This window comes from Delphinapterus leucas, chromosome 6, assembly GCF_059928025.1.
Source record: "Delphinapterus leucas isolate spDelLeu-1000000601 "Yukka" chromosome 6, BTC_Dleu_Yukka2, whole genome shotgun sequence".
Lineage (NCBI taxonomy): Eukaryota > Metazoa > Chordata > Mammalia > Artiodactyla > Monodontidae > Delphinapterus > Delphinapterus leucas.
In genome coordinates, this window is record NC_143134.1 from 94,619,202 (window position 1) to 94,645,789 (window position 26,588).

Below are 26,588 nucleotides of genomic sequence, written 5' to 3' on the forward strand. Positions count from 1 at the left end.
CTTCTTCCTCTCCCTGGCCCCGCCTCCCGGAAGCCTCGCTTGGTCTTCGCTTGCGGGTAAGGGGTGAGAGGTGGGAGTGCTACGCGGACCTTGGTGAATAACTGCCCAGAGTTCTGCTCCCGGGCGGCGCAAGTTGGAAGAACTCAGGTTAGATCTCTGACAAGGGTGGGAGGGACTCTGCAGGCAACGGGATCACCACCCTCTCCCGCTCCCAGGCCTCCCTCTTTGGGGCCTGCAGTTGGCCCATACGGAGGCTGGGGTCCTTGGCCCCTCTCGAGTAGGATTGAGGCCCTTGTCCTGCTCCTCTCTCTCCAGGCGAGGTCCCACTCAGGTTGCTGCCACCGATACCCGTCTCCTGGAGCTTGAATTGGAAGCAGAGTAATTCTGATGGAAGTAGTAAAGTGCTTTAGCATCTATTCCGCCTCCTATGAGCTCCGAAACCTTGGGAGGCAAGTAGGGCAGACAATATCTGTTCTCTTGCATTGTGCATATAGAGAACTCACTCTTCCAAGGCAGCATGGCTCCCTAAAAGTTAGAACTGGGATTCACACCCAGGTCTAGCTTCCACAGGGTTGCACAAATTCGTGGGGAGAGCGTTTGGAAATAGAGAAGAAACTGCAAATATATAAAGGAGAGCTAGCATTTCTGAGTGCATGCTTCATGCTAGGCATTATGCAGAATTCTTTCTGTACTTACTTATTCCTCATAAGGAGCATAGGAAGCTTATATTGTTGTTATTTCTGGTTTAGGAACTTGAGGCTCAGAGATGATAAATGACTTGTCCAGTATTAATAATTTAGTAGACATCTCCCAGGTCTCTTTCAGCTCTCTGATTCTCCCAACACTATAGAATTAACTTCTTTTCTAATCAAACTGAACTTTTCAGATGTTGACATTTCAGGAAATGAGACTCCTGAAATTTTTCTTGGTCTCTTCACCCTTTGCCCATTGGCTTATTTCTTAGCAGCATCCTATTTAGAAATTTGTAGTTCCGTAAATTCAGCTGTGACTCTTACTCCACAATTTTTCTCTTTCCAAGAGAAACTTAAGGATCATGTTGCTGAGTGTGGAATTGATGGATCCAGGTTAAAGGACTGGCCAGAAAAACTGCTAGTTTTTACATCACAGGTGGACCCTCTTTAGTTCTCTTTGCAAAACTTACCTAAGTTTCTGTCTTTTTTTTCTCTCCAGGAAGACAGCTATCATCTTGTGCCAAGATGTCAGGAATTGGAAATAAAAGAGCAGCTGGAGAGCCTGGCACATCTGTGCCTCCGGAGAAGAAGACAGCTGTTGAAGACTCAGGGACCACGGTGGAAACAATTAAGCTCGGGAGTGTCTCTTCAACGGTATGTGGAAACAATGCTGTGAGAGTGTGTTTTTCTTCTGTCCGTGGCCGCCTGAAAGTAATAATTTACGGAAGCCTTCTGGAGTAAGGGAAATTGATTTGAAAAGAAGAGGGAAATAAAACAGCCAGAAGTAGATGAAATGATGCATTGCTCATTTCTGAAGAAGAAATATATTGACATTCGATCTTTATTTTTAAAGGTATGTTTATATTTTCTGAAGATTCTGGTCCCTGATACAGCATTGAGGTATTTAGCATTATAGGTATTTAGTGAGGGAGTTATACACTGATTTTTCATTCATTGAAAACTTAGGTGCCAGGTACTAAGAAGCAATGTAGCAAAATCACCGAGAGAGTGTCTTCTTATTTCCTTGTCTATAAAATGTAATTATAGTACCTAACTCACTGGGTTTTTGAGAGGATGAAATGAAAGAGTTCCTGCTAAGGAATATTACCTTTAACATGGTAATGTACTATTAATAGTTTTTATTGGGCTAGACATTGTGGCTATAATGGTGAATAAAATAGATATTGTCCTTTCTGTTATGGAGTTGACAGTTTTATTAGACTGTTATACACCAACAGCTTATAGTAATGTTATATGTCCGTTAGACATCAGAAGCTCACTATAATAGGTCAGGAGTCTGTATTTTGGAGCTCAGCCATGGTGATGTGGTGTAAAAATGCTTCACATTTGTATAGCCTACAAAACCACATCTACTCTTTGAAATTGAGGATCAGAGAGAATATTAGGAACATTCAGAATAAATTGTTGATAAGTATCATTTCTAAAGTTGTCTGGGGTTCATCAGCCTCCTGTTGCCAGGAGGTGATTTTTGTCTTGGCACTGTCTCACGTCATGCATCCCAAGGACATATATTCATTCAATAATAAATATTTGTTGAGAATCTTTTATTTGCCAGACACTGTGCTCTACCCTAAGGACAGCCCCTGGACTTCAGCTTGTAGGTTGGCACTGAGAAGGGAACAGACTGTCATAATAGAGTGGGAAACGTGCTCTTCACAGGGATAACCACATGTGCTAAGGGAAGCACTGAACACACGTCCCATTTTGGACTTTATTCAGAAGGCCATGAGGAGCTACTGGAAGGTTTTAAGCAGGGGAGTAACATGCTCTGACTTAGGTTTGGAGAATAGACTGTAGGGGAGCAAGGGTTGTAAGCAGGAGTTCAGTTAGCAAAATTGTTTCCTCATTCCTTCTCCCTCTCCTCCCTCCCACTCTCCCTCTCTAAGGGTGGGGAGCTGGTGCATGTATCCACTGATCCCTGCCCCAGTTGGTTGAAGGTTGCCCTTGAAGGCAATAACTCCTCCTTTGCACTTTGAGGTTGCTGTAGTAAACAAACTGAGATTGTGGAGCAAAAAACTTTGAGACTGCAAGGTATGCTTGAAGTGGGACACTGGTAGGGTGACTGGAGCTGTCCACTGGAGGTGTGCTGAAGTCTGGAAGGCTGACAGATCGTGGCATGGGGCGCAAAAGTGTCTGCTACATGTAGGAGGCTGTTGCTGTAATCTTGAGGGATCACGGTGGCTTGGGCCACTGTGGAGGTAGTGTCGACAAGATTTGCTTGTGGATTGAGTGAAGTATATGAGAGGAAGGAGGCACGATGACCCCAGGATTTTGGAAGTATGCAGTTTTCACTAACTGAGCTAGGGAAGGGTATGAGAGGAGCAGATTTCTGGGAGCTGTGGGGGATGAATCATGAGTTTGAAACTGGACATATAAGTTTGAGGTATTTATTAGACCTATGAGTGGATAGGTAGTTGGATGAGGTGATCTGCAGTCTGTGGAGAGATCTGGGCTAAAGCTGTACATTTGATAATCATTATTTTTTTTATGGTATTTAAATCCATGAGACTATAGGCTCTCCCATAAGGAATAAGCATAGATAAAGAAGTCTGAGAACAGGACCCTGGAGCACTGCGACCCTTCACGTCAAGGAGATGAGAAGAGACTAATTGAAGAGGGACCATTGAAGTAGGAGGAGAATAAGAGAGAGTGGGGTCCCGGAAGTCAAAAGAAGAAAGTGTTTCAGGAAGAGGTTGATCAGGTGCTCCTGATGGGTTGAGCAAGGGGAGGACTGAGACTTAGATTTAGCCTTAGAAATTTCACTGGAGACTTGACAAGAACTGTGTTGGTGGAGTGGCGGCAATGGCAGCCTGACTGCAGTGAACTTAAGAGAATATGAGAGGAGGGAAAAGAGGGCAGAGGTGTTGCTTTGGAGGAGTATTGATGTAAAGCAGAACCAAGAAAATGGGGCCTTAGCCAGAGGGAAATGTGGGGTTGAGGGAAGCTTTTCTTAATTTGTTTTTTAAAGTAGGAGATATTACAGCATTTTTATTTATTGATGAAATGATTTGCTAGAGAGGGTAAAGTTGATGATGTAGCAGAAAAAGAAGACAGTTACTGGTGTGATGTCCTTGAATAGAAGAAAGAATGTAATACGATGCACAAGTGGGAGAATGGGCCTTAACTAGGAGAGGGATGGTTTATCGACAAGAAGAAAGGCAAGGGATGTGGGTTCAGATGTAAGCAGGGCAGTAGAGAGGGTTGTGGGAGATGGAGGTGGACATGCTCTTCTGATTGCTTCTGTTTTTTTTCAGTGAAATCAGAAGCAAGACTCATCTGAGAGTGAGGATGGGGGAGGAAGTTTTGGAGGTGCGAAGAGACGGGAGAAGGTAGGAAGTAGTCACCTTGAAGAGAGAACGGACTAGAGAGAGGGAGTAGGGCTGCTGGGCAGCACTGAGGACCTACCTGAGTCTGTGAGCATGAGTTTAAAGTGAGACCGGTCAGCATGGCGCTTTATGTTTTCTAGTCACATTTAGCTTCATGGATGTAGGTGGAGAGTTGGATGTTACCAGGCTTGGGGTTTTCAGCAGGAAAATATGGAGCAAGGGAGGAGAAGGTTATAAAACAGTGTGACTGGTCATGGAATTTAAGTTTGATAAGGAAGTGAGGAAGTGAGAGGAGTGAAAGACATAGGTACAGGACGAAGGTATAGGACCAATGGATTGTATAATAGATCCTGGAGGAGTTGAAGAATTGTTGGAGTTGATAAACTAGAGAGAGTGAGCTGGAAAAACAGGTGGTAACTGTAGAGAATGGGTTGTTTGAAATTGAGTTTATAGAGAACATCCAGGTACAGCTAAGACCACGAATAGGAATAACTGGGAGTTTGGTGACTGAGGAAGGTAAAGGACAAGATCATTGGAGGAGAGGAGGTCAGGATACAGGATCTGAGATACAGGAACGATCATCTATATGGAAATTGAAATCAGTAAGAAGTACAACATGAGTAGTATTGGAGAGAGTGATGACAAGCCAGGTGCTAAATCTTCAGGAAATGTGGGGAAGTGACCTGGGCATTTATAGGTGAGTGCAACAAGGCAGGGTGGCAGGTGGTCCAGACCAATGGCATGAGCTGCAAAGCTAGGAGGTTTTAGGCAGCAAAGTGGATAATGGCTTAGTGGCAGTGGAGAGCAAGGAGGACACCCACCTGCCTCCAGGCACAGGGCTTCAAAGCATGTGGGAGAGAAACAGCCATCACTGGAGAAGCCTGCAGGGAAACAGTGTTCTTATCCAGGTTTCAGGTGGAGCAAAGAAGGGGAAGGTGATGCTCAGAAAAGAGGTTAAACATATAGTTTATTAATAGTATTCATAAACTGGTACAGTTGGGAAGCTTTGACTGTTTTGGTGTATCGAGACTGTTTAACCAAATGGAAGAGAGGAAAGTAAAAGTGAAACGAGAAATTCGTGCTCTAATAAACGGTTCTTACTTTAAAATATTCATTAATTTCTCAGTAAAGTAAAAATGTAATCATTTCGACATGCTGTTTCTTTGTGTGAAGTTCTCCCTCCCTCCCCCCCACCCCCCATCCCCCCACCAGCTTTTCTTAGAGAGAGGTTAAAGATACTGAGAGGGGTACACAATTACTGATGGAGTGACGTTTTTGCAGAAACAGGAGAGAATGGGATCCTCAGCACAAGTTGAGGTTTTAAGAATATGGGCATAAGTTGGTAAGTTGTGTGGATGGGTTTAGGAGATAGGAAATTGAAGAACTTTCCATCTGATGGTTTCTGTTTTCTCTTTAAAACGGAGGCCAAGTCACCTGCTTAGTGTGATGTGAGAGGAGTGCCTCAGTGTAGAATAGGAGCTAGATCACTTGATCCAGAAAGAAACATTTCCGGACAAATGATAAGATCTGCTCAGGTTAGAATTCATTTTATAAAGGCACCAGTCTCCCTGGTTTAATGACCTTATCTAGAAGTCTCAGCATACTGGGTATAGGAATGGAATGGTCTAATACGTGGATTAATTCAGATTGGGGTTTGTTCGCAGAGGTAGAATAAAAAGATTAAAGGCAGAGAACTTGAGGATCCTGATAGGCAGGAGTTTGAAGGAATGTATTATAGGGTATAGTCAAGGTATGGAAGATAGTGGAGACAGAGGAGAAAGGAGAAAATTCAAAATTTTGGAGATCCAGATGAAGACTGGTATATTGAGATAAGAGCATGAGCTATCTGGAAAGATGGTTTTATTCAGAGAATGGAAAGTTGGAATTTAAGATTTCAGATGTGACACAGTTCCAGATAATGACAAAAGTCTAGGATGTGGCTTTTGAAATGTCTGGCTGAAGCACAGTGAAGGAAGTAATCATTGGAGTTAAGGAATTCAAAATGCTGACAGTGTAGATGCTAGAGGATTGGATGGTTTGTCCACACAGGTACATGTCCACATGTATATTGAAGTCACCAGATGTGTTAACGGGGACTGGGATACAGAAGGACCTGGTTGTCAAAGTCTTGAATAAATGACGGGCAGTGGTTAGGAGATAGCTGATTGATTGGGGAAGAGGGTGATCTAGCTGGATGGTGGAGCCTCACAGTAGCAGTATTTTGTGGATGTACATGTGACTAGAACAGTGAGCTGGGTGAAGTCAAGGTTCTAGTGTATATGTGTGTGTCATTCTTTCCTCCCATCATCACAGACCTTTACCTTTATTTATTTCTTCTGCTTCTACTTCTTATCCCATTATTTGCTGTAAGATTTTATTAATAAATATCTTTTTTCATAGGAGCTAAGTAATGCACATATTAGCCCCTGTTGAGTTTAACCACTGATTTGTCTAATTTCTTTATGGAGATTAATAAGACTGGTTTCCTGGGGCAGGAGGAGTTAGACATTCGAACACTGCAAGCCAAAAATCGCAAACTGGCAGAAATGCTGGATCAACGGCAAGCCATTGAAGATGAACTCCGTGAGCACATTGAAAAACTGGAACGAAGACAGGCCACCGATGATGCCTCACTATTGATCGTCAACCGATACTGGAGTCAGGTAGCTAGCTTGTTTTTATCTGAGCATTGTAGTTCTCCTTAGCAGACTCTTTATTTCCAAAGTTGTTTCCTTTTGTATTTTTGTAACTGTACCTTCCCTCCTCCAGTTTGATGAAAACATCCGTATCATCCTTAAACGTTATGATCTGGAGCAGGGTTTGGGAGACCTACTCACAGAAAGAAAAGCCCTTGTTGTGCCTGAGCCGGAACCAGACTCTGATAGCAATCAGGAACGGAAAGATGACCGAGAGAGAGGTGAGTGTTGGTGGCGGATTTGCCACTTCATGCTTTCTGGGTGTTTGAAGTAGAGCTTCGCTTTGAGGCTCTCCATTTGAGGGGAAAAAATAGATTTTGATATTTCCAGTTTTATAATATTAGGGGCTTCTTTTTTCCCCCTGTGTCCTCAGGGGAAGGGCAAGAGCCAGCTTTCTCTTTCCTTGCTACTTTGGCCAGCAGTTCCAGTGAAGAGATGGAATCTCAGCTGCAGGAGCGCGTGGAGTCCTCCCGCCGAGCTGTGTCGCAGATTGTGACTGTCTATGATAAACTGCAAGAAAAAGTGGAGCTCTTATCACGGAAGCTGAACAGTGGAGGTGAGGCAAAAACCAGGAGACTGGAAGCAGAGGGGGAGAAATAGGAACTCACCTTTGTATGCTAGTTTGTAGTTTTCAGACTTACATATTTATTTTTAATTAAATTTCTTGGAGTCAGTTTAATATGTCCTTGTTTTTTGTTTTTCTGTTATCACTAATATTTCCAAAAACAGTTGACTCAGGCTTTAGAATTGTTAGATTTTAGTGTTTAAAAAGATAAAACAAAATATTATAGAGATGGAAAAGTGCCTATTTGAAATAAAAGTATTATTTTATGTTAACTAATTAGATTTAATGCAAAAACTTATATTTGTTCAGTGTAGTTAAGTATTTGTGTAGTTATGTTGCATCTTCTTTTTTGAATTTATTTATTTTTGGCTGTGTTGGGTCTTCGTTGCTGCGCGTGGGCTTTCTCTAGTTGCGGCGAGCGGGGGCTACTCTTCATTGCAGTACGCGGACTTCTCATTGCGGTGGCTTCACTTGTTGCAGAGCACAAGCTCTGGATGCACGGGCTTTAGTAGTTGTGGCACGCAGGCTCAGTAGTTGTGACGCGTGGGCTCTAGAGTGCAGGCTCAGTTGTTGTGGTGCACGGGCTTAGTTACTCCGTGGCACGTGAGATCTTGCCGGAACAGGGCTTGAACCCGTGTCCCCTGCATTGGCAGGCGGATTCTTAACCACTGCACCACCAGGGAAGTCCAGGTTGCATCTTCTTGTTTTTTTTTTTTTTTTTTTGCGGTATGCGGGCCTCTCACTGCTGTGGCCTCTCCCGTTGCGGAGCACAGGCTCCGGACGCGCAGGCTCAGCGGCCATGGCTCACGGGCCCAGCCGCTCCGTGGCATGTGGGATCCTCCCAGACCGGGGCACGAACCCATGTCCCCTGCATCGGCAGGCGGACTCTCAACCATTGCGCCACCAGGGAAGCCCCAGGTTGCATCTTCTTAAGTGCCCTGATTTCATGCTTTAAATAATAATCCTGGTCTAGTTGTAATATATTAATTTCTCTGATTGTCATTAAGATGTTTAACCTTTCATTTCTGAAAGAAATATGTCAAATGCAATGGAGGTTGAACCATTGGATGGGAAAATAAGAATTTTCTTACTCTGTAGTTTTGTTTTTTAAGATACTTGGGCTAAATTATCAATAGAATTAAAAGAAGAGGCATATTAAAGACCTGTGAATATTTTGTGGGCAAAGGTTTCCTTTGCTTTTCCAATAGGGTGTTTGTGTATTTCTGTATTTTATTATTTGGATAACAGGTACTTGTTTTAAGATATACAAATCAGAAATCACATAAAGTACACTACACAAGTCCTTCCATCTTACTTTCCAAAAACAGCCATTGTAAACAATATTATTCATGTCCTCCCAGACTTTTGTATTCATATATTACATCTACTTGTGTGTTCCCAGCTCAGCTGTGTCTCTTGGTGCAGTGCCTTGCCTCACTCTTCTTTGTTTCTCCATTTTCGAGCACTGTTTCTGGTGTCTAGTGGGTGCTTACATAATGGTGAATGAATGGCTATAAATCTTCCCTGTCACCTAATGTAAACCGAGCTGTATGTTACTCCTTTCTCCCTTGGCTCCACTTGAATAGTTAGAAGGTATTATTAAACATTAGTAATATGCCACACAGATATACCATATGCATTATGGTTTATACAGTATGCATGGTGTACCAGATAATATGCTATATGCAGAGGCTATGTCGTTATGAAACTTGATTTTATAAATGAATATCAAGTAAAGGAATTGCTGTATTTAAAAAGGAACTAAAATGAGTAACACATTAAACAGTACTTTAAAATTATTCTTTTTTTTTTTTTTTTTTTTTTTTTTTTTTGTGGTACACGGGCCTCTCACTGTTGTGGCCTCTCCTGTTACGGAGCACAGGCTCCGGACGCGCAGGCTCAGCGGCCATGGCTCACGGGCCCAGCCGCTCCGCGGCATGTGGGATCTTCCCGGACCGGGGCACGAACCCGTGTCTCCTGCATCGGCAGGTGGACTCTCAACCACTGCGCCACTGGGGAAGTCCTAAAATTATTCTTTTTGATGGCATGCATTTTAAGGTAGGATTTAAGTTAAAAAATAAAAACATTCATTACAAGTTACAAACTGCTAAGCTATTATTTATAACATAAAAGGCAATTGCCATTGATAAGCTGAACGTTCTAAGAGATAAAAGGTGTATAAAGTATGAATTGTAGCATCAACTGTAACTTTTGGCGGTTCATTTTTTTCCTCATGTTTATTTGGTCCTTGATTCAAAAGAATTACATTTATCAGCTTGTTTATTAATTCACTAAATATTTATTGAGCTCTTATTGTATTCTGGGCCTTATTCTCAATATTTTAAGATATTAAGAGGACTAAAATTCAGCCCCTAGTTCTTAGCTTGGGTTATGAATCAGGATCATTTTGAGAGTTTTCGGAGCATACTCTTTTTTGGCCCTGCCCATGTTTATTCTTATTTAGTAGGTATAGGATGGGTCCTAGGTAATTTTAGAGGTTCCACAAGTGATTCTGATGGGTAATGTTGGTTGAAAACCATAAAAGCCACCGCATGACCAACCTGTATTATGTTTCTAAGAGTGGTGCCAATTTTACTTCCTGATAACTGTCTCTAGGGGCAGTATATAACCCGAGAGTATGTGGTTTCATTTACTAACATTTGGATTTCAGCTATAGTATCTGTGACTGATTTTAAACATACTAATTTGGTATGGTAAGTTCTGTAGATTTACTACCTTCTTTGTAAATAATACTGCACACTTTGGTTTTTTTTGTTTGTTTTTGTTTTTTTTTTTTAACATCTTTATTGGAGTATAATTGCTTTACAATGGTGTGTTAGTTTCTGCTTTATAACAAAGTGAATCAGTTATACATATACATATGTCCCCATATCTCTTCCCCCTTGCGTCTCCCTCCCTCCCTCCCTATCCCACCCCTCTAGGTGGTCACAAAGCACCAAGCTGATCTCCCTGTGCTATGCGGCTGCTTCCCACTAGCTATCTCTTTTACATTTGGTAGTGTATATATGTCCATGCCACTCTCTCACTCTTTCCCAGCTTACCCTTCCCCCTCCCCATATCCTCAAGTCCATTCTCTAGTAGATCTGTGTCTTTATTCCCGTCTTGCCCCTAGGTTCTTCATGACCATTTTTTAATTTTTCACACTTTGGTTTTTGAGCCTCAGGAGTGCCTCTGGCATAGTATACCAGAATATGATAAGTAATTCTATGCTCTTGTCTTTATTCTTCATGATTTTATAGGTGGTCATTTGAACAAGGAAATTACTGCTCCCTGCCCTGCCCTGCCCTTCTTTCCCAACAGAGAGATGCTTCACATTGGTGTTAGTGAATAATAGGAATTTGTGACAGCCTTAGAAAATAGAATTTTATTGCTATTAAGTCTGACATTGATTAGAGATACTTCTGTCTTGTCTACAATTCTAAAATGCAGGTTTTTTTGGTGATTGTGCCTTATCTGAATAAAGTTATAGGACCTCTCCTTTTCTTTTCTCAAGGCATTTTAATTTTATAGAAAGGGATGGGCGTTAGGTGACCTTGCCTCTGTGTCTACCTCTACAGAAGCACAAAGTTGACTAATTTCCTTAAGCAAGTGCTTTAACGAAGGACTAAGTCCTCTACGCAAGCCTGGGTTCTTAATATGTCATGTGAAGATAATAAAAACCAGCCTACTTCTTGAAATTTTCAGGAAAATAAAGTGAAATAGCACGTTAATGCTTTGGTGGGATACACGGTTGTAAAATCTGACACTATAGATGCTAACTAAACTAAAGTACAGTTCTTCTCCTTCAGATAATCTGATAGTGGAGGAAGCAGTGCAGGAGCTGAATTCCTTCCTTGCACAAGAGGACATGAGGCTACAAGAATTGACAGACCTCCTTCAGGAGAAGCATTGCACCATGTCTCAGGAGGTACTTGACCAGAAAGGAGATGGCAGTTTCCAGTGGCCTGTGGCAGACATTGACTCAGAATACTAAGTGCTTCAAACATCATCTTACTCTAGAAAGCCTGTTTTTATACTGAAGAGCATGCAGGGCAGGTTAAAGCAACCAGCTCTGAGAAATCAAAGTCCGAGTAAAGGTTAAGGGAAGGAAATAATTGAACGTTTCTCCTTGACTCTGTCTCTGTTTAAGTGGACATTTTGGGATCTTAGTTTTTAGGAAGAATTACCATCATGGAGATTTGCAAAACAACACACCAAACCCCCAAATATTAAATTACTCCAAATATAAAAGACCATGTACAGTGTTACTGAGGAATAGGTTGGTAGAAATTTATCTGAGAATGGAGCAGTAGGAAATACTGCATTTATGATGACCTATGAACTTGAGGAATGTGGGTTTTCATCCAAACTTGGACACACATAGTGCCACGACCAAACTATGTCAAGATTTGGGTGTTTGTTTATTGTATAAAATGATTGAGACAATGTGGTGATAAGCCTTCTGCTGAAATTTGACCTACCTTAGCTTGGCCACCCAACTCTTAGGCTTATTGGTAAGTTAATAGTTAACCGTTTACTTAGTGCGTAGCACTTAAGTACTTTACGAATATTATCTCTCATGGTCAAATAACTCTCATTTTACTGCTAAGGAAACAAATTCAAAGAAACTGATGACTGGTCTGAGGGCACGCAGCCAGAAAGTGATTGAACTGTGATTTGGATGTAGGTCTGTTCAACTTCAAAGCCTATGTTCTTCATTATGTCCTCTTTCCTAAACTCCAGTGCCGGGGCTTCCCTCGTGGTGCAGTGGTTGAGAGTCCACCTGCTGATGCAGGGGACAGGGGTTCATGCCCCGGTCCGGGAAGATCCCACATGTCGCGGAGCAGCTGGGCCCATGAGCCATGGCTGCTGAGCCTGCGTGTCCGGAGCCTGTGCTCCGCAACGGGAGAGGCCACAACAGTGAGAGGCCCGCGTACCACACACACAAAAAAAAACTCCAGTGCCAAGGTGCATGCTGGGCTGGTTGCCTGGGAATCATTTGGGAAGTTTATTAATACTTCTCATCAACCTTCAAAGGGGTTAGAGTATAGTGGTGCTTATAAAGAAATTGGAGTGTAGTAAAAAAATCAGTATAACTTTCTGTCATGTTGTAAGGCATAAGCTAGGTGCTACCAAGATGAAAAGGTCTTCCTTTACCAGCCCTTTCCCAAATCTCATTTAGCATTACTAAGTTGGAGAGACATATTGCTCTGCTCAGCTGAGCTGATATCCAAGACGGCTCTCACGGCTGGTTGTTTTGTTTGTTTTGTTTTCTCTTGTTTTTTGGGGTTTTTTTTGGCCATGGCACGTGGCTTGTGGGGTCTCAGTTCCTTGACCAGGGATTGAACCTGGGCCATGGCAGTGAAAGCACTGAATCCTAACCACTGGGCCACTAGGGAACTCCCGACTCATGGTTGACGCTGCCTGTCAGCTAAGAGCTCATCTTAGTTGTCCACTGGAGTGTCGCCTCTCCAACACGGATGTTTCAGTGTAGTTGGACTTCTTACATGGCAGCTGACTTCTTCCAGAGAATGAGTGTTTCAAGAATATCAGGCAGAACCTGCATGGCCTTTCAGACATAGCCTTGAAGTTATGTAGCATCATTTCCACTGGGTCACCAAAGTTGACCCAGATTTAAGAGGAGGGGACAGTGACCTCACCTTTTGTTGGGAGGACTGTCAAAGAATTTGGGGGCCATATTTTAAAACCAACACAAAAGATATGTGTAGATTAATGTGGGCATGTAACAGTTTTATAATTAAAGTATTAAATAGCATTAGCTGTGTACATCTCCTAAATAAGCAGAGAACAACATAGATTTTTGTATCTTTATAGCATCTGATTCTAGATTGCCCTGGGCTCACCTTGAAAAAGAATGGAAGTTTTCCTTCCATTCTCTTTGGATTATCATTTGTTGGAATATGGGAAGGGAAAGTAGAGGGTAAAGATAGCTGTCTTTTCTAAATAAATATTTGAATTTTTATCTCCTAAAATATTTGTCTGGTAAAATCAAGGATGTTATCTTTTGTCTCTTAAAAAACATATTTTCTGATGGGTTTGTGGTCTATATAGGGAAATGGTGCTTCTCAGAGGTAGAAAAATTATTGAATCTTAAGTAGTCTTTTCTTTGTGAGAGTTCTTATAGACTTGTACAGTTTTCATAATTGTGACTTACCCAAACTGTTAAACCTGTGATTTCAGTTTTATACTCATGTGTTGGGAGGAGGGTGAAATAGCTTTTACTTAAACCTTTTCTTTAATGACACATAAGCAAGGGTTAATTTTGTGGGATTTGGGATATAAGGCATTCCTTTTCTAACCTGGTCTTTTTTTTGCTGTATTTTTCTGAACACCTGTGTTTGGGATGTAGTTCGCCAAGTTGCAGAGTAAAGTGGAGACAGCTGAGTCACGAGTATCTGTCCTGGAGTCCATGATTGATGACCTGCAGTGGGATATTGACAAAATTCGAAAGAGGGAACAGCGACTTAATCGACACTTAGTAGAAGTCCTAGAACGGGCAAGTGCTGTTTTATTCATAGTTTGAAGACTAGAATCATTTTAAGGAGTCTACTCAGAAAGGATGAACTTGGGTAGTAGTACTTGGAGAAAAAATGGACTTCTTTGAAAGTACTTTGGTTATCAGACTAAACTTTTAGGGCCTCTCACTAAAGAATCTTTGTCTTCTCCATAGGTGAATTCAAAAGGTTATAAAGTATATGGTGCAGGGAGCAGTCTCTATGGCGGCACAATCACTATCAATGCCCGGAAGGTAAAATCACGACTCCCCGAGGGTTTGTTTTTTTGACCTGGTGTCAGGAATTGTGTTAGGTATTGTGTTAGTGACAACGTGGGGTTTTGCTAGAAGAGTCGATCAGTGGAGCTGGAAGCTTAGGAATGGGAATGATTTAGAAATTCCTTTTCTTTACTCTCATTTTGCTATTTCCTCCTTTTCCCAGTTTGAGGAAATGAACGCAGAACTTGAGGAGAACAAAGAGTTGGCTCAGAACCGTCACTGTGAGCTGGAGAAACTTCGGCAAGACTTTGAGGAGGTCACTGCGCAAAATGAAAAGCTGAAGGTAGGAGACACAACTCTGAGGGGCAGTAAAATGAAACTTTTTGCTGATAACTCACATATGTGTTGTGAACCGTCATAATTTATTACGGAAAAGAAAAATGTAAGTTTTGTTGCTATATCCATTTATTTAGTTATATATATACTTAATATTGGTACCCTGCCTTTTCTGAAAAGGATTTAAAGCAACCTACAAAAATACATTGGCTGAATCAAAGTGCACTAACTTAAGAATTGTTGAGAAAAAATGAGGAGTAGGGTGAACTAGGGTGAGGATCCAAAGTGGGTTTTAAAAATGGGGCTTGTATACAAGATACATGCAAGAAGCATGTAGCTACAGTACGTAGGCCACTCCCATGTCAGTAACTGCTAAATGTGGGCCACAGAAGTTGCCTCTGCAGCTCCTAACTGCCAAAACAGAGAAAGAAACATGGTCGGTGATCCTGTTGGTTTTCAGACCTGCCCATTAGAATTTTCTCTCCCTGGTTCTTGGGGAGAAGAAAGTAGATTCCGAAAGTCTTCCCCCCTCTCTTTCAGTCACAACCACCTATCTTTTATAATTTTATTTGTTTCTAGGTAAATATATGAATAAAGATGTTTGAACTGAAAAAAAAAGAACAAAAACAACCTGAGTTGAATCAGTTGATGTGTTTGGGTAATTAAAGTAAACAGTTACTTAGGAGAAGCATAAGTTGTTTTTTTTTTGTTTTTTTTTTTTGTGGTACGCGGGCCTCTCACTGTTGTGGCCTCTCCCGTTGCGGAGCACAGGCTCCGGACGCGCAGGCTCAGAGGCCATGGCTCATGGGCCCAGCCACTCTGCGGCATGTGGGATCTTCCCGGACCGCGGCACGAACCTGTGTCCCCTGCATCGGCAGGCGGACTCTCAACCACTGCACCACCAGGGAAGCCCCATAAGTATTTTTGATACAATAACAAAAATACTTTTCTCTGTGACTGTCAACAAAGAGAACAAGTTAGTGGCTAGGGTCCTCAACTATGTTCTTAAAATAAGTATCCTGACAAATTTCATAGTGCTCTTCTCTGTCCCTAGATCTGACAGATTTCATAGGGCTTTTCTAGTGTCCTTGGATCTAGGTTGACACATAATGTAAAACATGTATGAATTAAAACAATCGTTGGGTGGAAGAATACAGGTACCAGGTACCACCTCTTGGAGGGTCTAATTTAAGTCAGGATAGATTTTATTGTAACTAGAGGAATAGGTAGATAGATTTCATAAAGTTTGTCTCAGTTGCACAAGACGTCAGAGAGTTTAAGATTTTATTTCCAGGCTAGCATCCTAGATTCTGCTTCTGACTTTTCTTTTCTTTGGGCCCTCCTAAGGTGGAATTGCGGAGTGCTGTGGAGGAAGTGGTCAAGGAGACTCCAGAATATCGCTGCATGCAGTCACAGTTCTCTGTCCTGTACAACGAGAGCCTGCAGTTGAAAGCCCACTTGGATGAGGCTCGGACCCTACTTCATGGCACCAGGGGTACCCACCAACGCCAAGTTGAGCTCATTGAGGTAACAGCCTAGCTTTGTCTTCTGTATATAAGCTTCCTCCCTTATAAATTTTATAATTTTACTCTCTTCTGCTCAATCTTTTATTCATTCAGAAAGCATTTATGGAGTGGCTGTAGGTCTTTACTCTGCTAGATGGTGGGCATCCTGCCATCAGAGATCTTAGAGTCTAGCGGGGAGAACAGTATCCAGTAGAATGCAGTGTGTTGCAATAGAGTATATCCAAAAGGTGCAGTGATAAAGGAGACAGAACATCTGATTTGACTGTGGAGCCGTCCTGATTCCACTTGCCAAAGTGCAGTATGACTCTTAAGGATAAATACAAGTTTACTGGTAGATAAAAAGAGGAGAAGGGCATTCCCAGCAGTGAGAACAGCAGATGTAAAAAAAATAGTTTAGTATGGCTGGAGTCTAATGTACATTGGGAAGAATAGTGTATAGAAGCTGTATGACTGCTTACAAGCCATTATATCATATAATGGCATATGTAAATAATTTTTTTAAGGCAGAAACTTTCATTCATGTGTTCACTTCTGTATTTTCCATTGCCTTTAAGGTTATGTTTATAGTAGTTTGTCTTTTACTGTGTGTCTGCCAAAGAGTTGAGTATATCTTACTTTACTGTTTATATACTGTTTTCTTCTTTAGTTCTCCAACCAGATTGTAATATTCTCAGTTAGGAGCCATTTCCTGTATTTCTTGAGTCTCCTACTAGTTCTCAGATCAGTGTTTTGTAGCTGTCTGGTGCTCATTAAGTATTGATTGAATTGGAACTTTTCAGAGTAATCCCTCTTTTCTTGATGTTTTCTCTTTTTCTCCTTAGATCCTTATAGATCAAGGATCTATATACGTAGATAAGGATCTTGATCCTTATAGATCAAATTTAGAAAACAATAATAGAATATGATGACATGTCCACATTTTGATAAGAATTTTTGATTGGTTCCTTTTTCTGTGTGTAGCGAGATGAGGTTAGTCTTCATAAGAAGCTGAGGACCGAAGTGATCCAGCTAGAAGATACACTGGCCCAGGTCCGCAAGGAGTATGAAATGCTGAGGATAGAATTTGAGCAGACCCTTGCTGCCAATGAACAAGCAGGTACAGTTACTCTGGCTCCACCCTGTAGTTCGTCTGCTGCACATGCGTTCCTTGAAAGACACAGCGTGGTCACCAGGGTTTGTTATGGAGCTCAGAAGTCCTAAACAACCTTAATTCAAATCCTGTCATTCATTTTGGTTTACAGCCTGGGTGCTTGTTTTTTAGCTCAGATTGGCCAGTTTTGTTTTCATCTTCTGAGAAGGAATCTTCCTTTTGTCAATTCTCCCTGTTTCTCAGAGGTCCCTCATGTGTTCTACACTTTCTCTCCTTGTGCCTTTGCCCTTGTCACACTTCTTTCTGACATTGCTATTGCTGTATTTAAGGCCCCATAAACCGGGAGATGCGCCACCTCATCAGTAGCCTCCAGAATCACAATCACCAGCTGAAAGGGGAGGTCCTAAGGTATAAGCGGAAACTGAGAGAAGCCCAGTCTGACCTGAACAAGGTAACCAGGAGGAGGAGAATAAGTATTATTTTCTGTTAAGTTTGCAAAGCTGTCTTGGGGTGAGGAGAGTGGTGTGGTCACCACCAAGTGACCACTAAGTAAGTGTGGGTGCTGCTTTCCTTTCTCTGCCCTCCCAGACACGGCTGCGCAGTGGAAGTGCCCTCTTGCAGTCTCAGTCCAGTACTGAGGACCCTAAGGACGAGCCTGCAGAGCTAAAACAAGATCCTGAGGACTTGTCTGCCCAGTCCACCGCATCGAAGGCATCTCAGGAGGAAGTCAACGAAATTAAGTCCAAACGCGATGAGGAAGAGCGAGAACGAGAAAGGAGGGAGAAAGAGAGGGAGCGAGAAAGAGAGCGGGAGAAGGAAAAGGAGAGAGAACGAGAGAAACAGAAACTAAAAGAGTCAGAAAAAGAGAGAGATTCTGCTAAGGATAAAGAGAAAGGGAAACATGATGATGGAAGGAAGAAGGAAGCAGAAATTATCAAACAATTGAAGATTGAACTCAAGTAAGAGCAATGTTTAGAGTAACTGTTTCTGACTCAAAAGCTAAGGTTAGGACATCGTGCATGAAATGTTTGAATGATGGCATGGCTTATTCAATAATTGTAATGTATCAGGTGTAACTAAATGTACAATTAATGTACAATTCTTGATCAAGTGTACGACTTCAGTGGCCTGTGTAGCTATTGTATACTCTGGTTCAGTGATCAGGTCTCAGTAAACCCCATTGTTGTAGCCTTATTCTTCATGAATCCAAATTAAGGAAAAGGATGTCATGATTGAGGTAACACTCATGAGAATTATTGGAAGTAAATACTGCTGTTTACTAGATTTGGGCAAATTGTTGGCATTAATTATAATTTAAATTATAGTAGGTAGAATATGTATCGCTATAACTTGAACAGTATTGATCTCTTTGCCTGGCAGTTAAGTAGTCTGTGTGTATATCAGATCATTTTAAGAGATTTCTAGGAGGTTTACTCCTACAGGCATTGAGACAGACCTTTAAGTCAAGAAACATTGCCGTAATCTCACATATCGCCGCTTCTCATCCTGCTCAGCTGTACCTTTTCTGATAGAACCGGTTCCTTCTTGCTCCCCATTGGTCATGGTAGAGTGTTTTTTGATGTTTGGATTTAAGGGACTACTGTGCTCAAAACATTTGAACTTCTTTGGTATATAAAAGGATAGTTAAGAGGTTTGAAAATTTAGTAAGATAAAGTTTTAGCCTTTAGCCGATGGTTAATCACTCAGTTGTCAAATCTAGGATTAGCAGTATATTTTAAACTTTGAATTTTCTCCCTTTTTTTCTCTCTTCCTCTTGCTCTCTTTAAGGCAATTTTTTTTCCCTCCAAGTGTGGTATCAGAATTATTTGGGTGACTTACTTAAAATACATTCCTGGACTCCATCCCAGACCTACAGAGTCTCAGTTTCTAAGAGTGGCGCCCCAGAACTTTGCCTATTTAACAAGTGCCATAAGTGTTTATTTTATAACTATGTTGGAGAACTTGGTCTGACGGGAGAAATGAGTCTTTTATACAAACTTACTTTTCTATACTTTCTGAGTGTATCCAGAAATCTCTTGATAGTCTGTGCAAAAGTTTTGTCTTTTAGATGTGTTATGTAAAGTGTAAAATAGAACTGTTGTAAAATATTTTGCATAATTCAAAATTCCCCTGCTCTGATGCCCTTTGTTTTCTCATTACACCATTCCCCTCTACCACCCTCATCATAGGAAGGCACAGGAGAGCCAAAAGGAGATGAAACTATTGCTAGATATGTACCGCTCTGCCCCAAAGGAACAGAGAGACAAGGTTCAGCTAATGGCAGCTGAAAAGAAGTCTAAGGGAGAGGTAATCTAATCTGCCATTACCTGTCATTCTGGTCAAAATCTTCCATTTGTGGGATTTTCCTTCACACTTCTGAAGGCTGTAGTTTCTTTAAAGTTAGCATTTAAGACTTAGCAACATTTTCTTCCCTTTCAAAGACCATCTAATATAGAGACTTCCATATTTTCCACTAGGTGGTAAGGTATATCAGAATTACGGGGAATAGGAGTAACCTTTTCAAACTTTTTGTTCCCCTTTGTGCCATATAAATCATTGTCATACTGATTTTCTTTTTCTGGTTACTTTTGGGAAGAATGCCTTGTTCTTTTAAAATTGGGAGCCTAGGAAAAAAAAGGGTGAGGACTATTCTAAAGAAAAGTACATTTGCGCTCCTCAAAAATGCCGCTTGCAGGGCTTCCCTGGTGGCACAGTGGTTGAGAATCCGCCTGCCGATGCAGGGGACACGGGTTCGTGCCCTGGTCTGGGAAGATCCCACATGCCATGGAGTGGCTGGGCCCGTGAGCCATGGCCGCTGAGCCTGCGCGTCCGGAGCCTGTGCTCCGCAAAGGGAGAGGCCACAGCAGCGAGAGGCCCGCGTACCGCAAAAAAAAAAAAAAAAAAAATGCCGCTTGCAGAAGCGTGTGACGTTGGAATGGAGTGATGTTAAAGCAGGGTTGTGATGTGGTGCACTAGTGTATCATTTGTCTCCTTCCATAATCCTATAAAGGTTCTTTTGGTGTTATGGGCCCTCCATCTGTGCACAGTATTAATTGATTTTTGAAATTGTATTATAGCTTTTTTGTTTTTCTTTTTGTGTGATTTCTTTCCTCCTATAGTTGGAAGATTTAAGGCAAAGACTCAAAGATCTGGAGGATAAGGAGAAAAAAGAGAACAAGAAAATGGCTGATGAAGATGCCCTGAGGAAGATCCGGGCAGTAGAGGAGCAGATAGAATACCTGCAGAAGAAGCTGGCCATGGCCAAGCAGGTGGGCATACTTTCTTTATTTAATGAGCTTTTTAAGTAAATTTTACTTGATAAGTAAGTTATTGACAGTGAAATTTGCCCTGTCATTCCAGTCTTTTTTTTTTGGTTAATATTTTTTTCTCCTATATGTTTGTTTTTACATTGAAGTCTCTCATCCTTCAGTTACTTTGTTTTGTGTATTTGTGAGGAAGGAAATTTACTTCTATTTTCAAATGGATAGACAGTTATTCAAAAACTGTTCCTTGAGGGATGTATCGTTTCTCTGCTGATCTGCAATCAGGGGATGTAATGAATATAAAATTTTATAAAGAGATATAAAATTTTATACACATTATGATTATAAATACATGAAACCAAGAAAAACATGTTCCCCAAATAGGTTGCAAATAAATAACCAGTATGTCAACTGTAGTGGTTTCTGGATCATAGAACTATAGAGACTTGTCCCCTTCTCATAAGGAACATATATTTCTTTATTTTTAAGTCCCAATGGATTTTATTAACTTTCGATAATAAAGATACCAAAAATGGTTGGAAAAACCATATAGGTACATAAATAAACCAAAGTACACATGGGTATTTAATATGTGCAAAAGATATAGTTTTAAATCAGCAAGAAAAAGGAAGACGATTAAATGTGGTGGGCAAAAACAAAATAATTTTGGAAAAAAGTTGGAGATACATTTGAACACTCTACACTAAGATAATTTCCAAATGGAACATATATATAATGTTAAAGAAATCCATAAAAGAACCAGAAGAAAACAGATAAATTTCTTTTTAAATTTGAAGTGGAGAAGACCTTTCTAACTATTAGTAAAAGTCTAAAAAATATGAAAGATAAGATTGATAATTTTGACTTATAAAAAAGACCACACAAAACTTCTTCTACATGGCAGCAAAGCCAAAGGGTAAATGAGAAACCTGGAAAAAATATTCCTAACTCTTATCATGAAAGGGCTTATCTTTCTAATATATATTAAAAAATCCCCAAAAAATGATAGGGAAGAAAACTCAAAAGCCCAATAGAAGAACAGACGAAAGATATTAATAATTCATAGAAAAACAAATGGCTCTTAAACGTATGAAAAGATGCTCTGTAATTTATAATAAGACAAATGTAAATTAAAACTATTTTTACGTTCAGTTTTTCACCTATCAGATTGTTATGAAACAGATGTTTTCAGAGTTGAAAAGTCTGTAGATTCAAGTCAGTATTATAATTGTGGAAAAGTATGAGAAAATGTGAGGTTTTATGATAGAAATTTTCTTAACCAACTCCTACTTGATCAGTTTGCTAGATTATGGTGTGTATAATTTTAGTCTGCTTCAGCTGACCTCAAATACGGACCAATTAATGAGCATCAGACCAACAATCAATGCCAATGGCTTCGGATTCCTAGGGCTAACCTAGTGACAAAACTAAGCTTCTTAAAACTGTCTTCTCTGTCACTAGGTTATTTCCATAACAACAGTAGGAAAGTTTAGTTTCCTGTGTGCATTTCTTTGGAGTTAGAAGATTCCATTAAAATGAAGGTTCTTCATTCTTATTTTAGGAGGAAGAAGCTCTCCTCTCTGAGATGGACGTCACAGGCCAGGCCTTTGAAGACATGCAGGAGCAAAATATCCGTTTGATGCAGCAGTTGAGGGAGAAGGATGATGCAAATTTCAAGCTCATGTCAGAACGTATCAAGTCCAATCAGATCCATAAGCTGCTGAAAGAAGAGAAGGAGGAGCTGGCAGACCAAGTTTTGACTCTGAAGACTCAGGTGACTAGAATGAAAAAAGCTTTCCAGAATCCTGTTGAAATAGGGTGCTTTCTACACGAAGATACAAGTAAAAAAAAATGATTATTGTGGCATTTTTTGTAACAGGAAAAACTCCCCAAAACTAATGTACATGATTTGGGTACTGGGAAATAAATTATACATCCCTACAGAGGAGCACAATGCAGCTGTTTAAACAAAAGTGGATCTGCTAATAAGGAAAAATGCTTAAATATATCATTAAGGGATTCATCTATTTATCCCTTTGGTGTTAAAAATGTGTATGTCTTTGTGTGCACGTGCTGTGTATCTTAAAAATTTCTGTAAGGCTGCATGAGAAGCTGTAAGAGTGGTTACCTGATTACTTCTGAACGTTGGGATGAGAGAATTACCATGGTCTTGCATGTAATTTGAAAGGTTTATGGATAAAATCAGTAATAGTTCGAGTTTTCTAACAGATTCTCTTTTGTGGGCCTGTGGATTAACAGAGCCTATTCAATTTTTTGTGTTTTTCCTTCCTGCTTGTGTTAAAATGTGATTTTCTTTTTCTAAGGTTGATGCCCAGTTACAGGTAGTGAGGAAACTGGAAGAGAAGGAGCATCTGTTACAAAGCAACATTGGCACAGGGGAGAAGGAGCTGGGTCTTAGGACCCAAGCCTTAGAGATGAATAAACGCAAGGTATGATCGATTACTCTGTGGTCTAAAGTAACAGTTAGTCTTCAGAGGAACAAATAAGTTTAACACTGATAAAATTACAGGTTCACTTTATTCCTTGGGCTTGGTAACATTTTGTCTCACTGGAAATAAGTGGTGATAAGATAATGTTGTTCATACATCCCTCATAGGCAATGGAGGCAGCCCAGCTTGCAGATGACCTCAAAGCACAGTTGGAGTTGGCTCAGAAGAAGCTACATGATTTTCAGGATGAGATTGTGGAGAACAGTGTCACCAAAGAAAAAGATATGTTCAATTTCAAACGGGCCCAGGTCAGTTGTTTTTTCTTCACTTTTTGCCTTTTAGGTATTTTCTGAGCTCTAAGATGACCTATGTTACAAAAGAGTCACTGGTCTATCGTATCAATGTGTCATTTCCTATTTAACTGTAAGTTCCTTGAGTGAAGAGATGGAGTCTGTTTTCTTCACTGAAAGCTATCCCCAAAGCCTATCATGGTGCCTGCCACCTAATGGGCATGAAATAAATACTTATTTATTTAAATGAATGAGTTAGTGAAATCGTAAAGAAGTAGCAGCAAAAAAAAACACTAGAGAATTTTAAAGTTCTTCTTTAAATTCTTCTACAATTTTTTCTATTTTTTGCATGCCAACTGTTCCTCATGCTGCCTTTCTATAGTTATCTATAAGTCTGTAAATTCTGATCCAATCTATCTTCAGCCTAAAAACTAATTGCCTTAAAATAAGGTGGCCTATCAAGTTTTCATCTTTTTTTCTTTTTTTAAAATTTAATCGCTCTAAACTTAGACTGGAGTTTTGCAGAACTGAACTGACAGTAGTTAGATGCAACTGAAGTTTGGTGATAAGATTGTGGTTGCCTGTTCCGAAAAAAAAGAAAATAGCTTGTCATTTGCAATTCTCTACATTCCTAAAATATAGTTAGGCATGAAAGGACAGAAAGTCCTTTCTTTCTGCAACAGAAAGTTCAGGTTGGAGCAGTTAATTTTTCTCAAAAATGACAGATCTGGGGGAGTGTGTAATGGGTATGCTATCCCACCACAGGAGGACATCTCTAGACTTCGAAGGAAGCTGGAGACCACAAAGAAACCAGACAATGTGCCCAAATGTGATGAGATTCTGATGGAGGAGATTAAGGATTACAAGGTTCGAAAAACTGCCTCAGTGATTTGTGTGTGTTTTTTTGTTTTGGCCTACAGTGGCCTACTAACAGATTAGGATAATAAATACTGAACCTCTTTACTTGAAGGTAACAGAGAATGCTTTATTATGTGTGTGTGGTGGGGGCGTGCGGTGCTATTACTGTCTTAGTGCTTAGTGGATTTTTTGCTTATATATAAGAGCCATTTGGGTCCTAAACCTTTATGGTTGCTCTGACTGTGATTTCTTTTTTTCCTAGGCACGCCTGACCTGTCCATGTTGCAACATGCGTAAAAAGGATGCTGTACTTACCAAGTGTTTTCATGTTTTCTGCTTTGAGTGTGTGAAGACCCGCTATGACACCCGCCAGCGCAAATGTCCCAAGTGTAATGCTGCTTTTGGTGCCAATGATTTCCATCGCATCTACATTGGTTGATCCAAGCCAAGAGAAGAAGAGGGGCAGGCTGGACAGGCACTTTGTCATTAACCACCAAACCTCTACCTCTTCTCTCCTTGACTGTCACCCACAGGGCAGTTTGTCCGTCAACTCCCTTTCCTTCACAGACTTTACGTCCGGGTTCTCCTCACTAATTCCTAGGTGACTTCGGGAGGAAAGGACTGGTAATGCAAGTCTTGGGTTTTAGAATGAATTAGAAACAACTTTTATTTGTCTTCCCTACCAGCTTTGTGTATTTCCTGCCTTTAGACTTTTCAACATCTTCAGGCTTTTACTGTATAATCTTGGATTGTCCATTCCTCCTGAAGAAGTCAAATTGGTATTTTTGACACAGAGAAAGAAACAAGAGTAGAGACACATGGCTACTTGCAGTGGGCGGTGATCTTTTAGAAATAAGCTGTCTGCAGGCATAAACAGTACTTGATTTGGGCAGCAAACTTTTTGTAAACTTGGATTATAAAATGGTATCATCATGCTACTTATTCCTGGATAGTTTGAAGCCTTAATGAAATTTATGTCCAGGATGATTCAATCCATTTCCTGTTCACTAGCTAAGTAATTTGTTAAGGTCAGCTGGCCTCCTTGTTACAGTTACTTAAGTTTTGAATGTTCTACTCATTGATGCCTTTAAATTTCTCGAGGCCAGAATAATTTCAAATACTATAGCCCCTTTTATCTTATAATGAAATCAAGATTGGAGAGGATGGGGCACAGGGCTGCGATGGTGAAGAGATCTTCTGGGTACCCTGGGGTCTCGATACAGGGAGGCCTTGGTGAACTATGAATTATTCTCATATGCCTCTCCAGAGGGGTTGTCGTCACTCCTGTTTTCCAGAAGATTCTCTGTAATGTTTCTGTAGGACTTTATACTCCACAAGCTTCAATTAAAGCAGGATTCAGTTTGCTTTTGTGTTCATGTTTTCCTTTGAAATTTTTCTATTTGTCAGTATTAGTTGATTTTATACCTGCTGTTTTAGAATTGAATTCTCTTGAACAGAAATAATCAACTTAGATTAAGGGGCTAGCTCTGTTTAAAGTATTTATTTCTCTGATTAATTGAAGCACTTTTCTCCCAGTTGTTTTATTGAATCTGCTCTGCGGAGTGATTATGCCTAAAATATAATGGTTTATTTGACTATTTAGTTCTCTCTCATAGTTCGCTATGGGGGTAAGAGATTGTGATTTGTTTTCCAGAGGGTATCAGACTGCCTGGCACTTTAGTTTTAGAGTTCTTGAGGTATAAGATTTATAGTAACCAGAAAACCAGAGGTTTTCTATATCTCTGGTAAGGGGTTGTGTAAAATGGATCCCTTCTTGATCACTACCTGTCCTAGAAGAATGGGTAAGGACAAATTGCGTGTCCTTTTGTGGTCACTACCTGTAATTAGAAGGACTTGCGATGGGTTCTGCAGAGTCATGTGGAATGGGTTAATAAATGAGTCTAACTGAGAAACCTTACAGTGTCATCAAAGAGGTCACAGGCCTCTAGATCCCCCCACCCCCCTACCCAACACACACACAGAGCCATAAGGGGGTCTGGCCCTGCTTCAGGGTACACGGTGCCTTTGCATTCATTAATAGGGCACGTTCCCCTTACTGTTCTCGTCTTATAAGGAAACTTGTGAGGGCAAACAGACTATTTGGGCAGCTAGTGGTTTGGGTTTGGATATTAATTGTTTATGACACTTGGCTAGGAAAGCCAGCTGCCCAGCATCAGGGGACCCTGGAGCCTGTGGAATGTTGTGGAAGGAACCAGGAGTCCAGTGGGAAGCTGGATTTAGGGGAAGTTCCTCTAGCTGGAGAGAGCAGGGAGCCCCTAGTCCCAACTAGCTTCAGGTCCAGGCAATACAGGAGGAGCTCTTAAAGTCATTTTTAGATAACGACCAAAAACGGTGGTGACTTGGTGCACTCCGGCTTCTCATTAGAGAAGAGGTCAATGAATGGGCCTCAGGAATACCCACAAATGGTATATGAAATTTTGTTTGTGTGTGTGTACATTAGTCATAGCTTTTTTCAGATCCTTAAAGAATCAAAATTTCTTAAAGGAATTTTGAAACTTAACAAATACCAAAAAAGTTAAGAATCACTGCCCTAGATCCATAAGATTTTTTTGAGGATTTCTTTAAAGTAATGCCTATAAATGCCAGTTTCAAAGATTATTGTAGAAGTACTAGAGTCTCTCTCTCTTTTTTTTTTTAAACATTTCAGGTCTTGTAGAGATGGTCTCTTATTCTTTTTTCTTTAGTTGTTACCTTGGAAATTATCTTGGCCATTTGGACCAC

The 26,588-nt window shown here is 40.7% G+C and overlaps 1 protein-coding gene across 6 annotated transcripts; it reads left to right on the top strand.

Moving 5' to 3' along the window:
- Positions 1-2: 2 nt before the first annotated feature.
- On the top strand, positions 3-25,210 carry RNF20 (ring finger protein 20). 6 transcript variants are annotated; one of them, XM_089913470.1, is made up of 21 exons: positions 3-56; positions 1,192-1,346; positions 6,508-6,702; positions 6,809-6,956; positions 7,109-7,291; positions 11,110-11,228; positions 12,044-12,268; positions 13,671-13,817; positions 13,992-14,069; positions 14,257-14,376; positions 15,717-15,896; positions 16,856-16,991; positions 17,315-17,436; positions 17,574-17,944; positions 19,175-19,292; positions 20,105-20,254; positions 21,810-22,022; positions 22,573-22,698; positions 22,866-23,006; positions 23,754-23,855; positions 24,109-25,210. In XM_089913470.1, exons 2-21 carry the CDS (start codon positions 1,218-1,220, stop codon positions 24,283-24,285), a joined length of 3,180 nt encoding a protein of 1,059 aa, XP_089769596.1. In that variant the 5' UTR covers positions 3-56; positions 1,192-1,217; the 3' UTR covers positions 24,286-25,210. The 6 variants fall into 6 exon arrangements, with proteins under 6 accessions (XP_089769596.1, XP_089769595.1, XP_089769597.1 ...); XM_089913469.1 differs by having other exon boundaries at positions 56-147; XM_089913471.1 differs by having other exon boundaries at positions 56-147; positions 6,535-6,702.
- The last annotated feature ends 1,378 nt before the right edge of the window (positions 25,211-26,588 follow it).